At 44.6% G+C, this 17,161-nt stretch overlaps 1 protein-coding gene across 1 annotated transcript in view; it reads left to right on the top strand.

Moving 5' to 3' along the window:
- The window catches only part of CS (citrate synthase), a 36,283-nt gene that overhangs the window by 5,647 nt on the left and 13,475 nt on the right, over window positions 1-17,161 (top strand). Inside the window, exons 2-6 of the mRNA XM_036455342.2 lie at window positions 13,020-13,070; window positions 14,130-14,237; window positions 14,944-15,009; window positions 15,359-15,490; window positions 15,724-15,912. Coding sequence (XP_036311235.1) covers window positions 13,020-13,070; window positions 14,130-14,237; window positions 14,944-15,009; window positions 15,359-15,490; window positions 15,724-15,912 — 546 coding nt within the window. The remainder of the gene's footprint in view (window positions 1-13,019; window positions 13,071-14,129; window positions 14,238-14,943; window positions 15,010-15,358; window positions 15,491-15,723; window positions 15,913-17,161) is intronic.

Here is a 17,161-nt window from a genome sequence, read left to right as displayed (position 1 = left end):
GGATCCTAGGTGTGGACTAATAATAATAATAGGTCAAGATAAGTAAGAGGGAAATAACCATATTATTGAGTAGGTGCTTATCCAAATAGGATTCTACAGTTGCCAGGATCTGGGGGAGAAGAGAGTAGTTTTAGTTGATTTTTTTAAAGGATTTATTTTTTATTTATTTATTCATTATTTTAGAGCCACAGGAAAGGTGGGAGAGAGAGAGGTAGCCTCCTGCATGCGCCCTAAATGGGGTTTGAATCTGCAAGCTGGGTGTGTGCCCTGACTGGGAATCGAACCTGTGACCTCTAGTCACAGGATGATTCTCCAGCCAACTGAGCCACACTGGCCAGGGCTTAATTGATTTTTGATAAGTGATTTGGCCAATATCCTATTCTAGAAATACCCAAAGTATTACCAGCAAGCTTTGGCAGAATTTTCTACATATACTATTAGTACTTTTCCTCCCTTGGCCCTTTAAGATAGAGGGTCTTCTCGTTATATTTTTTCATCCTAGCTATAGCTGTTGAGCTACAGCCCACCTCTATCAATAATGGCGAACTCACTAGCAGAGTTCTCACAAGATGGCAGCAGGTTTGAAAAAGCCTCTTAGTGATTAAGATGCCTCCATCCAATAGAGAATTCTGGCTGTCAGACATTGTGAGTCAGGTTCTTATCTTTGGAAGGAGCTCTCTCCCATCTTGCCATGAAGGAGCTGACCTATTAAGTGAGGTGACTCCTTGATTAGACAGCTGCTGTTCCAGTAGGGTGACTCTACACGGGGCATGCAATCAGAAACCAAAAGCCCAGTCGCCACACCTCCAGAATTGGGGGAGGAGCTGGGAGGTGAAATCAGGGATGACTCAGAGGTTTGTAATCTGCCTGTCCCATCAGTGAGTATAGCCTGAATGCACTGTACAGAGCTATTCAGGAGCTTTCTTTGGCTGCCAGGAGGTGGATTAAATGAGGTGTGTAGCCTTGGGTGTGACACTCCTCCAGCATTCTAGAATCATTAGCTCTGCTGATGGAGATTACTGTTAGTTAAATTTGTTTCCTCTCTCTGACTCCTCCCCTCTTAAAGGAGGACCTTTCTGTTCCCAGCTAAAGGAGATTATCCATTTACCCCTTCCATCAGTGTAACTGCCTATTTCCTGGATCAAACTCCAGGGAAGAGTTGTGACACTTGAGGTAGTGCGTAATAGGCCAACATAGTTCTAAGAAACAAATACTTATTGAACTCAGTTATGCAGAAAACACTGTTCTAGATGCAAATTATTATTATTTTTTGAAATATATTTTATTGATTTTTGTACAGAGAGGAAGGGAGATAGAGAGTTAGAAACATCAATGAGAGTGAGTCATCTGTCAGCGCCTCTTGCACACCCCCCACCGGGGATATGCCCCCGACCGAAATCGAACCTAGGGCCCTTCAGTCCCCAAGCCGACGCTCTATCCATTGAGCCAAACCGGTCCCGGCTGCAAATTATTTTATACTAAAGGCCTAGTGCACAAAATTCACTCATGGGTGGGTCCCTAGTCGTGATCTGCAAGCAGGTCCGATCCGGGCCAGGCCGATCAGGGCCGGGCTGGAGAGGAGGTGACAGTCGCCAGGCCAGGGTGCACATTATTGGTGCCCCACCACCCCCCTTTCCCCTCGTCCTTCCCTTTCTACTGCAATGAGCAGGCAGTAGGCCAAGCAGGGCCTGCCAACCAGGGGGAGAAATAGGACACGGAAAGTTGGCTGCCAGCCTCAAGGAAAGAACTGGCTCCCAGTACCCCTGGAAAAAGGGCCGCATCCGCCACCACCCACCCCCAGTTCCCTGTCCCAGCCCTGGTGCTGCAGGGAGGGACCAGGGGAGGTTGACTGTGGGAGCGCACTAACCACTGGCTTTGAGCATCTGCCCCTGATGGTCAGTGTATTGCCCCGCGGGGCAACAATGGGGGCACGCAGGAACCACCTAAGAGAATGAAACAAACAAGGAACGCGAAAGAATGGAGGCAAGACAAGGTTCTGATCAAGCCTCAACTTTATTCTTTGAAATGGCTGTATTTATACAGCAGAAACAAAGGGGGGCAGGGTTGCCTATGCAGAGGGGTCTTTGGCATCTGGCAACAGGATTGGCTAACTGCCAGGGAGGTGTAACATTCCAAGGTGCAACATTCCAAGGCTGGGCTATCTAGGGGGGAGGATAAGGAAGGGGAAGCGGCAGGTTAATCTTATCTTCTGGCCAAGCCCTCAGAGCACGCATAACTTCTGCTAGAAGGAACTTAATTCTATTTCCTTAAAACAGAGTTGCTTGTCTCAACTCTGATGGCTCCCAACAAGTTGTTCCAGTCACTTAGGCATATATATATATATATATATAGATAGATAGATAGATAGATAGATAGATAGATAGACAGACAGACTAGGGGCCCATTGCACGAATTTGTGTACCTTGAAAGAAACTGTGTGTGGGCTGCAAGGCTATAGTGGGCACAGGGTTGGGTCTCGGCCCACCCTCCATGCCCCTACCTGATACCTCCCGCCGTAGCTCCTGGTCCTCTGTCTGCGGGCAGCCCCACTCCTGCCACTGTCACTCCCATGCACTGACAGTGCTGGCAACAGGTGCAAGTGCCAGGCTGGACCGTGGCACGCAGGAACAAAGAATTTCAGTGACCACCAGAGGCTCGCTCTGATGACAGTGACCGGTGCCCTGCCTTGGTCTGGCATCCCTGCTCACCTGTTTTATCATCTCACTGCGGCCAACACCAGTCATGTTCTGCATGCGTCCCCTGCTGATTAGCGTATATCATAGTAACCAGTTGTTCAGTTGTTGTGCCGTTTGGTTTATTTGCATATTAGGGTTTTAGAGAGACTAGATGCCCAGTGCATGAAATTTGTACACTCAGTTGGGGGTCCCTTGGCCCGGCCTACACCTTCTCACAGTCTGGGAACCCTCGGGGAATGTTTGACTGTCAGTTTAGACCTCCCACAATTGGAAATTCATAGCTCTGCTATGGAGGTGGGAGAGGCTCCTACCACCACCGCTGTGCTCGCCAGCTGTGAGCCCAGCTTCTGGCTTATTGGCGATCCCCCTGTGGGAGTGCACTGACCACCAGAGGGGAGCTCCTGTGTTGAGCGGGATCGGCCCGAAACCAGCAATCCGACATCCCCCAAGGGGTCCCAGATTGTGAGAGGGTGCAGGCCAGGCCAGGGGAGCCCATTGATGCAGTCAGGGCCAGGGAGGGACATGGGAGTTTAGCCAAAAGAGAGGGACCACGGGAGGGCTCCAGGACATGTCTGGCCTGTTTTGCTCATTCCTGATCAGCTAGACCCCAACAGCAAACTAACCTACTTGTTGGAGTATCTGCCCCCTGGTGGTCAGTGCACATTATAGCAAGCAGTTGAGCGGCCTTATATCATTAGCATATTATGCTTTGATTGGTTGAATGGCCAACCAGATGACCGGACACAGCATATTGGGCTTTTATTATATAGTACTAGAGGCCCAGTGCATGAAATTCATGCACAGGGAGTGGGTGTCCCTCAGCCCAGCCTGCACCCTCTCCAATCTGGGATCCCTTGAGGATGTATGACTGCCCGTTTAGGCCTGATCCCACCAGGCAGTCGGATATCCCTCTCACAATCCAGGACTGCTGGCTCCCAACTGCCTGCCTGCCTACCCCTAACTGCTTCTGCCTGCCAGTCTGATCAACACTTTATCACTCCCCTGCCAGCCTGATCAATGCCTAACTGCTCCCCTGCCAGCCCAATTGCCCCTAACTCTCTTCTCCTTCAGTCCTGGTCGCTCCTAACTGCCCTCCCCTGCAGGCCTGATTGCCCCCAACTGCCTTCCCCTGCAGGTCTGGTTGCCCCCAACTGCCCTCCCCTGCAGGCCTTGACCCCCACCTCCCAACTGCCCTCCCCTGAAGGCCTGCTCTCCTCCCCGAACTGCCCTCTCCTGCTGGCCTGATTGCCCACAACTGCCCTCCTCTGCCAGCTATCTTTCACCACAAGGGGGCAGCCATCTTGTGTGTTGGGGTGATGGTCAATTTGCATATTACCCTTTTATTACATAGGATAGTCTTGTCTACCCTGAAATTGGCTTTATCATTCAAATTTAGAGATGCAAAAACTAAATTTAAAAGTGTAGAGCACATGTGTCACACACAAGACCCGCTGGCCAAATCCATCCAGCCAGGCCTTGCAATGTGGCCCGCACCGCGCTGTCATCACTGCACTCCGCTGCGTTTCCATCACAATGACAGTTTATGACTGTTCAGTAAACCATTCGGCCCGCGATTTAGGCTGGATTTTAGATTTTGGCCCCTTCTCTGATTGAGTTCGACACCCCTAGTGTAGAGGTTCAGAATAGTCCTCACTAAAATGTGACACCTTGGCATGTAAATTATTTTGAACTGAAGATCATTAAGACTCTGCAGGCTCACAAGAAATTTACTTCTACCTTAAATAATTTTAATTAGGAGTCTTGTCCATAATGAAAATTATCAACAGAAATGACTTTTTATGACCTATCTAATTACTGAACATACTTTTGTTTTTAGTCCCTCAAAGGATATTCTGTTGATTTTTAGAGAGAGTGAAAGGGAGGGGAAGGAAAAAAAGGGGAGAGAGAGAGAGGGAGAGAGAGAGAAACATCAATGTGAGAGGGACACATCAATTGGTTGCCTCCTACACATGCCCCAATCCAGGGCTGTGGATTGAACCTGTAACTTAGGTACATGCCCTTGACCAGGAACTGAACCCAAGACCTTTACGTCCATGACAGACTTCTTATCATCCTTCTCCCCTCTGAATTCCTAAGGTGATCCTTAGCCCAAAATATCGAATATACCTCATTTACCCTTGTCATTGAGCTTCGTATGTATGTGGGGTCTCTGACTCATGTATGTGAGCTTCCCATGTGTATATATGTATTATATTTAGTTTTTTCTTGTTAATAATCTGTCCCATAGATTTAATCTGTTCCATAGACAAGCCAAAAGAACCTGGGAAGCTAGAAGAACGTTTCTTCCTCCCCCACAGAAGCTAGGTCATATAGCCAAGATAACAGCAGGACAGTGGCAGGATCTGGATTTAGGACTTGATCCTTGATAATTCCAAATCCCCGGCTCCGTACATTCAATCCTTCTGCTCCCTTGTTTATCACTTTGGACCATGGGTGTGTCTCAATCTTTATTGTGTGAATCACTTAATGGGCTCGTTAAAGGGAAGACGTGGATTCCATAGGTCTGAAGTGAAGCCAAGATTCATTTCTAAGAATTTCCAAGTAATACTAATGTCATTTGCTAGGCAGTCATATTTTAAATAGCAAGGCACCTTTATACCTGTATTGGACTTTGAGCTAAGTAGCTTTAGTGTTACCATAAATATGGAAAAGGAAAGGGAAATAGTTACTTGGCTTTGGCTGTCTCTTATTTATTGTAAGTTGCAGGGTTAGGCTAAAAATATGACTAAACCTTATACTGAAGGGCGTGAGAAAGTGGCCATACTATTTCATTTTATATATTTACTAGAGGCCCGGTGCACAAAATTTGTGTGTGGGGAGGGCCTCCCTCAGCCTGGCCTGCACCTCTCTAAACCTAACTGCTCGCCTGCCTGCCTGATCGCCCCTGATTGCCCCCTAACAGATCCCCTGCTGTCCTTGTTGCCCCCTGTCTGTCTGTCTCTCCCTCACCTCCCCACCCCACACCCCCAGCCAGCCTGGTCGCCCCCTGACTGTCTTTCTGCCTCAGCCCCTGCCACCATGGCTTTGTCCAGAAGGAAGATGTCGGAAGATGTCCAATGTCCAGTCAACCCAGTCTAATTAGCATATTACCCTTTTATTAGTATAGACTAGAGGCCCAGTGCATGAAATTCATGCACTGAGTGGGGAGGGATCCCTCAGCCCGGCCTGTGCCCTCTCGAAGTCCAGGAGTCTTCAGGGGATGTCCAACTGCCGTGGAAGTGGGAGAGGCTCCTGCCACCGCTGCTGCGCTCACTAGCCACGAGCTGGCTCTGGCTGAGCGGTGCTCCCCCTCTGGGAGCGCACTGACCACCAGGGGGCAGCTCCTGCATTGAGCGTCCACCCTCTGGTAGTCAGTGCACGTCATAGCGACCAGTCATTCTGCCATTCGGTTGATTTGCATATTACCCTTTTATTATATAGGGCTAGAGGCCTGGTGCACGAATTTGTGTAAGAACAGTTGGCTAGCCTGCCCTGCCTCCAATGGGAGGGGGCAACCAGGGGAGGGGCTGCAAGTGGTTGGCCAGTCAGCCCCGCCCCCGATCAGGGTGTTGGGAGCCGATTGGGTCCTGGATCAGGTTGGTCATAGCCAACACTTAATATGGTTATTCCCGTTGCTGGGCTTTTATGTATATACACACACACACACACACACACACATATTGTATAACAAATTCAAAGCACTTGCTTTATGCCAGACATGGTTTTAAGTGCTTTGTAAAAACAGGGTAGGGCAAGGGTTTTACAACTGTGAGTACACAAAACTGTTTGCTTTTGTATTAAAATTATTAGAAGCCTGATGCACGAAGATTCGTGCAAGAATGGGCCTTCCTTCCCCCTTTGCTCCAGCCTGGGGCCATCTTTCCTCACCTTCCCTCGCTGCCCGGAGGCCCAGAGCGGCTGGGGCGGGGCCTGTATATGCAAATCAACCCGCTGTCTTTGTTGGGTTAATTTGCATACTCCTGATTGGCTGGTGGGCATTTCGAAGGTACGGTCAATTTGCACCTTTCTCTTTTACTAGTGTAGATTGTATTTTCCATACAAACAACTGTAAACCTATTTTTGTCCCACCCTGTATTGACTTAATCCTCAGAACAATCCTTTGAGGTAGGTACAGTTATTGTTTCCATTTTGCATCTAAGGACACTGAGGTACAGAAAGGTTAAATGACTTGGCTAGGGTTACACTGCCAAGAAGTGTCAGAGAAGTGTAGAATGAGAAGAGACCAGCTTTAACCATGCTCTCCTCAAATTAGCATTGTTTTGCAAATTGGAGATCTGGCTAAGAAGTGTTGCTGATGGAGATTAGGGGCAGTTGAGATCAGTTCTTTAAGTTACTCCTGAGGCTCCTCATTAAATGACAATGATGCTCTATCCAAAGGAAAGTAAGACTTTGCTATTGGTGGAAGTGAGGTGATAGTTTAGTTCCAAGTTTCTTCCTCTTACCTAATTATTTGCTTAAAGTAGCATTCATATAAACCGATCTGAGAAATGACGAAGCAGCAATCATGACCCTCTGATTCCCTTAATGTTATTGCATTCTTAGAGCCTTGTTAAGTGATTTCCACCCTTTTCTTTCTGATTTCCTTTTTTATTTTTGTGTTATCTTCTCTTAATCTTAAATGAATTAAAAGGAGAGGGCCACTATCCTAGCAGTTCTCTCTCACAAGGGGGGGCAGGACAGGACTGTTTTTGTTTTATGTTCTTTTTTTATCTTATTGATTTTTTTACAGAGAGGAAGAGAGAGGGATAGAGAGCTAGAAACATTGATGAGAGAGAAACATCGATCAGCTGCTTCTTGCACACACACACACACACACCCCACTGGGAATGTGCCCGCAACCTATTGGGAATCAAACCCGGGACCTTTCAGTCCGCAGACCGACGCTCTATCCACTGAGCCAAACCGGTCTCGGCTGTTTTATGTTCTTTTTGGTAGAAGAAATACCTCCAATGTGAGAGTATTTCCATTTTCATCTTAAGATGTGGGCCCCCATTTTATATGTTGAGCTCATATATATTTTCCCCCTGAGATTTAACTTTAGATTATTCTTTTTATAATCCTCTTGCCAATGAAGCAGCCAGCCATTATAGAAATTTAAAGTTGGTTTAGAAGTGGAAAAATTGTCCATTATGGAGGTATTTTAACTTCTTTCTTCTCTCAGATAATATGTCGTCATACCCACATCCCCCTCCCCCTGTAGCTTGTTTAAAAACTCAGCCAACTGCTGCAGGGCTGATAGAGTTGCTGGGAGATGGGCCTCTAGAATAGGGGATCTGTGGGACCACTGAGCATGGAATAGCTTGAACATGGCTATTGGCTCTGTGAACAGTAGTTTGAACTTATTCACATGTGTTTTCATGTCCACTTTTTGGTGACTAATAATATAGGAGCCGAGCCGAAACCGGTTTGGCTCAGTGGTGGAGTGTCGGTCTGCGGACTGAAAGGTCCCAGGTTTGATTCCGGTCAAGGGCATGTACATTGGTTGTGGGCACATCCCCGGTGGGGGGTGTGCAAGAGGCAGCTGGTCGATGTTTCTCTCTCATCGACGTTTCAAGCTCTCTGTCAAATATCAATAAAATAGATTTTTTTAAAAATATATATAGGAGCCGAAACCGGTTTGGCTCAGTGGATAGAGCGCCGGTCTGACGACTGAAAGGTCCCGGGTTCGATTCATGTCAAGGGCATGTACATTGGTTGCAGGCACATCCCCAGTGGGGGCTGCAAGAGGCAGCTGGTCGATGTTTCTCTCTCATCAATGTTTCTAGCTCTCTATCCCTCTCCTTTCCTCTCTGTAAAAAAATCAATAAAATATATTTTAAAAAAAGAAGCCGAAACCAGTTTAGCTCAGTGGTAAAGCGTCGGTCTGTGGACTGAAAGGTCCCAGGTTCGACTCCGGTCAACGGCATGTACATTGGTTGTGGGCACATCCCCAGTAGGGGGTGTGCAAGAGGCAGCTAGTCGATGTTTCTCTCTCATCGACGTTTCTAGCTCTCTATCTCTCTCCCTTCCTCTCTGTAAAAAATCAATAAAATATATTTTAAAAAATAAAATAAATAAAAGAATAGAAAAGTTATCTCTTTAGTGCTGGGTCCAGCTCCCATGTGTCCCTCATAGGGTGAAGAGGCTAAAGGGCTCTTTGTGCTGTTAACTCCTTGCCCAAATGGTCCTTGGTGAACTAGAGGAGACGCTTTAAGAAGTTAGTGAAAGGAGTTATGATGGCCTCTCTGGTTAAGAAGTTGAGGTCTTCCCCCTTTGCTTTAGGGGTAATTAGTTTGCCTGTGCTCTCTTTATTATTGAAAGTATTATAGATGTCCCCCCTTTCCTCCTCCCATTGACCCCCTGCACTCCATTCCCACCACCTTCGCAGGCCTTCTTCACCTTGGATTGATTTTTTAAATTTTTATTTTATTTATTTATTTCATTTTTGTTAATCCTTACCCGAGGATATTTTTCCATGAATTTTTGGAGAGGATAAAAAAGAGAGGGCGAGACAGAGAAACATTGATGTGAGAGACATATCAATTGGTTGTCTCCTGCATGCACCCCCATCAGGGCTGAGAAAGTACATCCGAGGTATGTGCCCTTGACTGGAATCAAGAATCCTTCAGTCCTAGGGCCAACACTCTATCCACTGAGCAAACCAGCTAAGGCAGATTGATTCTTTTAAAAATAACCTTTTCTGAAGGGTCACTTCCCTTTTCAATCCTTGGTACTGCCCCAATAGTAAAAGGGACACTAAAATCTAAAAAAAAGCCTCAGTGGTTTGAGTCCAGATTCGAATCTGTAATAAATTCTAGCATGCTTAATAAAAAAAAATAAAAAATAAAAAAAATAAAAAAAATAAAAAAATAAAAATAAAAATAAAAATAAAAAAAAGCCTCAGGCCCTGGTGAACTCTCATCCTAGGCATGTAGCTTTTTGGAATTTATGCAGTGTCACTGGTTCAAATTATTTTCTTTATATATATAACCAAGGTACATGCCCTTGACCGGAATCAAACCCAGGATCCTTCAGTCCGCAGGCTGGCGCTCTATCCATTGAGCCAAATCGGTTTTGGCTCAAATGACTTTCAGTGCAATTAGACAGTAAGGCAACAGTCACTAGAAAAGGTGCTTCTGACCTTTTGACAAAATGGGGGGGGAAAGTGCACCAGGTTTAGTTTGTATGTGTGTGATCCTTTTAGTTTGCAAAGTGCTTTCACATTCATTTTATCACAAAACAACCCTGTTGAGTTGTGTAGTAAGTAATAAGACCACATTATAGATGGGGAAGCTGGGACTTATTTTGACAATCTCATTTTATCTTCAAAATAATCTCCTGCACATAAGTTAATTCTCTTTGTCTAACTCCTTACAGCTAGTTAGCCCAGTAGTCACACCTTGTTCAGTGGTTACATTCCAAGACCCCCAGTGGATGCCCAAAGCCACAAATAGTACTGAACCCTCTGTTTTTCCCAATACATACATACACACATACATACATACCTATTAATTTAACTTATAAATTAGTGACAGTAATAGATTAACAACAATAACTAATAATAAAACAATTATAACAACCTGTACTAGTAATAGCCTAGAATGACCAAACTGGGCCAAACTAGGCCAGGCAGCTGGGGTGTGGCAGCAGGAGCAATCTGGGAGCCCTGGGCACTTCCCTGTCCCTTCCCTAGCCCGCAGCTCCCATCCCCCAATGGCCAATGAGGAACCAGGGGTGGGTGGCAGGGAATGCAGGCCTTGCCAGCCAAGGCCTCCGCCCCACCAGTCCTCCCCACACACAGAGGGCGACCCTCTATTGGGGTGGGTCGGCGAGCAGGTGGGAACAGCTGACCTCGCCGTGGACCTCTCTGTCCCTCCCCCTGGCCTTCAGGCTCCAATCCCCGATGGCCAATGAGGAACTGGGGAACCCAGGGTGTGTGGTGGGGTATGCTATGGCGCCAGGCCATGGCCCCACCCCCTCCCCATCACCCCACACACATATCAGCTGCCCTAAGGGCAAGGCTGACCAGCGCCTAGGGCAAGACCCCTAGGTCAGTGAGCGGGGGTTGGAGTGGGGATGGCCGACCTCTTGTCGTAGTCGTGTGTGTGTGTGTGTGTGTGTGTGTGTGTGTGTGTGTGTGTGTGTGTGTCTCCCAAGGCTCTGATCACCTATGGCTATGGTCAGCAAACTGCAGCTTGCGAGCCACATGCAGCTCTTTGGCCCCTTGAATGTGGCTCTTCCACAAAATACCATGGCCTGGGCGAGTCTATTTTGAAGAAGTGGAGTTAGAAGTTTAAGTTTAAAAAATTAGACTCTCAAAAGAAATTTCAATCGTTGTACTGTGGATATTTGGCTCTGTTCATGAGTTTGCTGACCATTGTCCTAGTAGTAGGGGTTCTATGAAGTGTCACTGTCCTATGAAAACCCTAAATGAGAATCTTCAGCCTCTTTCAGAAACTATGAGCTTATTAGCATAATAAACCACCTGTGAAGGACCTTTTATATATATATATAGATAGATAGATAGATAGATAGATAGATATTTCTTTATTGATTTCAGGGAGAAAGAGGGAGAGATAGAAACATCAATGATGAAAAAGAATCACTTATCGGCTGCCTCCTGCACGACCCCTACTGGGGATCAAGCCCACAACCTGGGCATGTGCCCTTGGCCAGAATCAAACCTGTGACCCCGCTGTCCACAGGCTGAGCCAAGCCAGCTGGGGCTGTGAAGGACCTTTATAGATAGATAGATAGATAGATAGATAGATAGATAGATAGATAGACAGACAGACATAGACATATATTTTATTGATTTTTTACAGGGGAAGGGAGAGGGATAGAGAGCTAGAAACATCGATGAGAGGAACATTGACCAGCTGCCTCCTGCACACCCCCTACAGGGGATGTACCCGCAACCAACGTACATGCCCCTGACCAGAATTGAACCTGGGACCTTTCAGTCCGCAGACCGACGCTCTACCACTGAGCCAAACCGGTTTTGGCTCTCTCAATGTTTCTATCACTCCCTTTCCCTACCTCTCTGAAATTAATAAAATTATACTAGGGGAAAAAAAACTTAGAAAATGTTGCTTTCTGGAATTTTCCATTTAGTTTTTTTTGCATCATGGTTAACTGAAACCATGGTAAGCAAAACCAGGGACAGGTGCTATGTAGTTTAATTGGTTGTCTTTTAAAAACAGTGTTGAACTTTTTGTTACAAGTCAGCAATCTTCTCATAGAAAGCTGTTTCTCTTTAGGAGAAAAAAAACCCTCTCTCTAAGCATACTAATAGGCTAACTACACTATTTGTCTTTGTAGTAGGGGATATAGCCTCTTTTTTAATTTTTTTATTTTATGTTTTACTGATTGTAGAGAGAGGGAACAGGAGGGAGAAGGAGAAACATCAATATGAGAAACATTGATCAGTTTTCTCCCATACATGCCCCGAACCAGCACCTTGAATATGTGCCCTGACGGGGAATAAACCTGCAGCCTTTGGTGTGCCTCCATCCAGCTGAGTCACGGTGGCCAGAGCAGATATATATAGCCTTCTTGAATCTCAGGTCCATCTTTCTGGGTAATTTTCTTCCTGAAGTATATCTTTAAAAATCCTTTTGGGTTCAGGTATATAGGCAATAAACTGTCCTCTTTTGTTTGTCTGAAATGTCTTCATTTCACGTCCTTTAAGATATTTTCTCACCGAGTATACAACTCTAATTTAATTATTCTCTCCGCACTTTGAAGATGATTTTCCACTTTTCTGGTTTCCATTGCTGTTGCTGAGTAGCCTCCTGTCATTGTTACTTTGTAGGTGTTCTGTCTCTGCTTTTTCCGGGAGCATTGGAGGTAGTGTTCTGGTAGTCCGCCTTTGCCTGTGGGCTCTCCAGGCTGACTGCAAAGGTTGAAAGTGTTGCCAGAAGACTACTAGGTGCCCGAGAGATTTACCAGCAGGGTTAAGTAATTGATCAGTTCCCTCATTTGCTTTTCTCAGGGCCGCTCAGAACTATTAAGAGTACTCTGTAACAACCGCCCGTCTGACCTTTCCTCTGCCTAGCAAAGCCCAGCCCTGGAACCCAAATGACGGGAGAGTCTGTCTTCAGGGGATACTAATGAAGCTCTGGATGCAAAAACAGAGCTAAGCCCAATTGCTGCCTCCAGACTTGGTAACTCCTTCCAAGCTATTCAGCGCCTTCTACAGCTTTTTTTATGTCAAACTGTCCTTAGAGGCTAAGATGTACACAGATTGAGTCACTGTCACTTCTTATCGATACATAGGAGAAAGGAATGACTATTGCATAAATTTTTGTGTGTTCTTTGCAGAATGCATCCTGTCTTGTTCTTGCTGCTCGGCATGCTAGTGCTTCCTCCGCGGTAAGTTTTGAGGGAACAAAGACAGAACCATTGAGGCAGCCTGATCCTGGGATAGGGTTGGGGTGGTTTGGCTACCACCCAGATTCATCATTATTCTGAGTATCTTCTGGAGGTGTTTGTTATTATTGTTATTGTTGTTATAACTGTTACTATTACTACTATTTTAAGAAGTCATTTATTCAATAGTGTAGTGAGAATATAAAATATTTTGCCTAATCTTTTTTTAAATTTACTGTTTATATTGATTTCAGGGAGGGAGACGCTCAACCACTGGGCTTGCCAGCCGGATATGCCTGGTCTTTTTTTTTTAATTGCTAAAATATACATACCATAACATTTGCCATTTTAACCATTTTTAAGTGTATTACTAGTTCAGTGGCAGTAAGTACACTCACATTATTGCACAGCCATTAGCACTGTCCATCCCCAGAACTTTTTCATGTTCCCAAATTGAAATTCTGTATCCAATAAAACAACTCCCTATTCTCCTTTCCCTCTGCCTAATTCTTTTCATTGATGTTTAGAAAGATAGGAAGGAAGGAAGGGAGAAACATTAAATTTTTTTTAATATATATTTTATTGATTTTGTACAGAGAGAAAGGGAGAGAAATAGTTAGAAACATCGATGAGAGAGAGTCATCGATCAGCTGCCTCTTGCACACCCCCTACTGGGGATGTGCCCGAAACCCTTGACTAGAATCGAACCTGGGACCCTTCAGTCCCCAAGCCAACGCTTTATCCATTGAGCCAAACCGGTTTCGGCAGAAACATTAATTTGTTATTTCACTTATTTAAGCAGTCATTGGTTGATGGCTTCTATCTGCCCTGACGGGATAAAACCCAACACCGTGGCATATCAAGACATCACTCTGACCAGCTGAACCACCCTGCCAGAGCACCACCTAATTCTTTTAACCTCGTATGTACAGAGTAGTTGACCAGTCTTCCCAGGCAGATAGAAAAAACCAAGTTATAAAAAACCAGTCTTCGTATACCTACTTTGCAGGTAATGTTGTCAGCATTTTGACCATAACTTAGCCTCTCTGTTTCTCTTTTTAGAATTTAAAAGATGTGTTGGCTGACCTGATACCTAAGGAGCAGACAAGAATTAAGACCTTCAGGCAGCAACATGGAAAGACAGTGGTGGGCCAAATCACTGTGGACATGGTAAGGGTTGTGGGAGTTTGGCTGGAAAAGTAGCTCTGTAATGTGCTTTAGTATCAGTATTGTTCTCTTCACGGACTATTCAAAAGCATTCTGTTCTATATAAGGCAATGTTGGTGCTTAATGATTTTTATTAGAAATTAGACTTATTTTCTACAGGTTTAATAGTTGAGCCTAACCTAATTCACCTATGGGAGGCATGAATGAAATTTCTATTTCTCTTTCCAACTCCGTAGGTTAGGGGGCCAGGGCTCTCTGTCTTTGAGCTGACGTTGTATTGACCATCCAGGCCCCCTACAGCGGCTTTAGGATGGCTTTTCTTCTGGCCCAAAGAGCCTGAGCAGCTCAGATGGTAATTCCACAGCAGTGTTTAGCCATTAGTCTCGTATCTCCTGCCCCTGTGATAGACCCCATTCTGTTTACTTTGGTTGGTGGGAATGAGAAAAAATAAAATTCAACAGGAAAAGGAAGCAAACAGAGGCAGGAACATAAAATATAGTTATTTCTCAAGTTAAAAATTTCATTTCCAACATTAGTAGATTCCCTTGCAAAGTTCCATACTGTAATAAGTTAACTCATTGGAAATAATCTTTCCCAAATGAAGTCTTACAAATCGGAGATAAATGGCCTCTCCCAGATCCCATGAAGCACTAACAAGCTGCAGCCTGAGTTATTCTGGCCATTGGCTGCATCCTCTTCTTTTCTTTAGATGTATGGTGGCATGAGAGGCATGAAGGGATTGGTATACGAAACATCAGTTCTTGATCCTGATGAGGTAAGAGACCTTCATGTTAATCACTAATAATTATCGTGTTTACTGACTAATGTGCACCTAGTATTTTAGACTGAAAAAAACAAGTTATAAATAACTTGAAAACAAAATAAAGCACCTACCTTTATATTTTGGAAGCTTGAAAATAGGTATATATGGAATAACTGAAAAATAAGTTTACCTTTTTAATAAATCAACTAGTAAAAGTACAAAGCAGAAGTAAGTTTTTTTGAAGATTTAAGTTTTAAAAGTTCTCTTAATTTGTTGATATGTCTGATAAGAGTGGGACCAGTCAATTATTTCCAGGCTAATAAATGTAAGTTGTATAACATTCTTACTCTTCTCCTTCAAGGGCATCCGTTTCCGCGGCTACAGTATCCCTGAATGTCAGAAGCTGCTGCCCAAGGCTAAGGGTGGGGAAGAGCCCCTGCCGGAGGGCTTGTTTTGGCTGCTGGTAACTGGGAAAATGCCAACAGAGGAACAGGTAAAGCAGAAGGACATTGGCCTTTCTCATTCCCCTCCTTTGCCTTTCTCTAATTTCTAACAATTCTGATCTGGCTGTTGGTGGCAGTTTATAAAGATGTACAGTGAATGGGAAGAATCAGAGCAGAGTTCTGCCGTATAAGTAGATTGGGTTGGATTTGCTTGTATTTTCTTACTCAAATGTCACCTTTTCTTTTTCTTTGCTTTGTTTGAGCGATGTGTCCTTTTCCACAGGTGTCGTGGCTCTCAAAAGAGTGGGCAAAGAGGGCAGCTCTGCCTTCCCATGTGGTCACCATGCTGGACAACTTTCCCAACAATCTACACCCCATGTCCCAGCTCAGTGCAGCCATCACAGCCCTCAATAGTGAAAGCAACTTTGCCCGAGCATATGCAGAGGGCATCAACCGAACCAAGTACTGGGAGGTAGGAAATTTTGGTGTGGTGATTGGTGTGTGATGGGGATTCAGAGAACAGATTGTGAAGGAAGAAAAGCAACATAGAATCTTTAGGAAAATTTACTCCTGAGTTATGCCAGAAATATATTTAACCATTTTTTTATTGTGGCTTACTTTTTATCTTTTTTATATGGAGCATACTTTCTATCACCAAAGTTGTTAGTTTGTTTTAGGTGATATATTAGGTCTAGTAATAATTAATGTCGTTTTCTAATACTTTTTTTAAATCGAATTTATTTAAACAATACAACAAAATTTAATCAACAATATAGTTGCCGTTGTTTTCTACTACTTGTGCCCAACACTCAGGAAGCATTTTAATCCCTCTGTTGTAAAATTCTTGTGATTTTGATGCCAAAAATTCGGTCAATGCATTTTTGAGGCATTCTTCATTATTAAATTTTTTTCCAAGAAGAAAGTTTTGCAAAGAACGAAACAAATGGTAATCGGAAGGGGCAATATCAGGAGAATATGCAGGTTGAGGGAGAACTTCCCATTCCAACTGGCACAGTTTTTCAGCAGTGATTCTTGCAGTATGCAGTCGTGCGTTATTGTGGTGAAGAATTACGCCCTTCCAATTAATCAGCGCGGGTTCTTTTTCTCTTAAAGCTTGGGCTAACCTTTCCAATTGGGCACTATACACTGCACTTGTAATGGTTTGGTTAGATGGTAAAAGTTCATAATGAAGAATTCCTTTAAAATTCCACCAAACACACATCAGTTTTTTCGCATGCAAGTCAGGTTTTGGCGTGGGCTGCGGAGCCTCATTTTTGTCCAACCATTGAGGCCGCCTTTTCAAATTAACATACAGCACCCATTCTTCATCTCCGGTAACAATTTGCTCTAAAAATGGCAAACGGTTTTGACGAGAGAGGAGCGAACTGTAAATTGTGACTCTTTGATTACGGTTGTTGTTGTCGGTCAACTCATGAGGAACCCATTTTCCAAACTTTTGGACTTTGCCAAGTGCACGCAATTGATTGGAAATTGTTTTTTGTGAACAATTTAAAGTTGTCGCAAGCTCTTGTTGGGTAATTTGAGAATTTTGCACCAAAAGAGCTTGAAGAGCTTCTTGATCAAAATTGGACACCCGGCCTCGATCACTCTTGTCATCTAACGAAAATTTCCCTCACGAAATTTCTCAAACCAACGCTGGCATTTTCTGGCGCTAACTGCATCTTGACCAAGAGCACTACAGATGTTTTTTGCAGCCTCAC

Source organism: Pipistrellus kuhlii, unplaced genomic scaffold (assembly GCF_014108245.1).
Source record: "Pipistrellus kuhlii isolate mPipKuh1 unplaced genomic scaffold, mPipKuh1.p scaffold_m20_p_3, whole genome shotgun sequence".
NCBI lineage: Eukaryota > Metazoa > Chordata > Mammalia > Chiroptera > Vespertilionidae > Pipistrellus > Pipistrellus kuhlii.
Note: the sequence above shows the minus strand (reverse complement) of the source record. Positions and strands in the feature narration are given on the sequence as shown.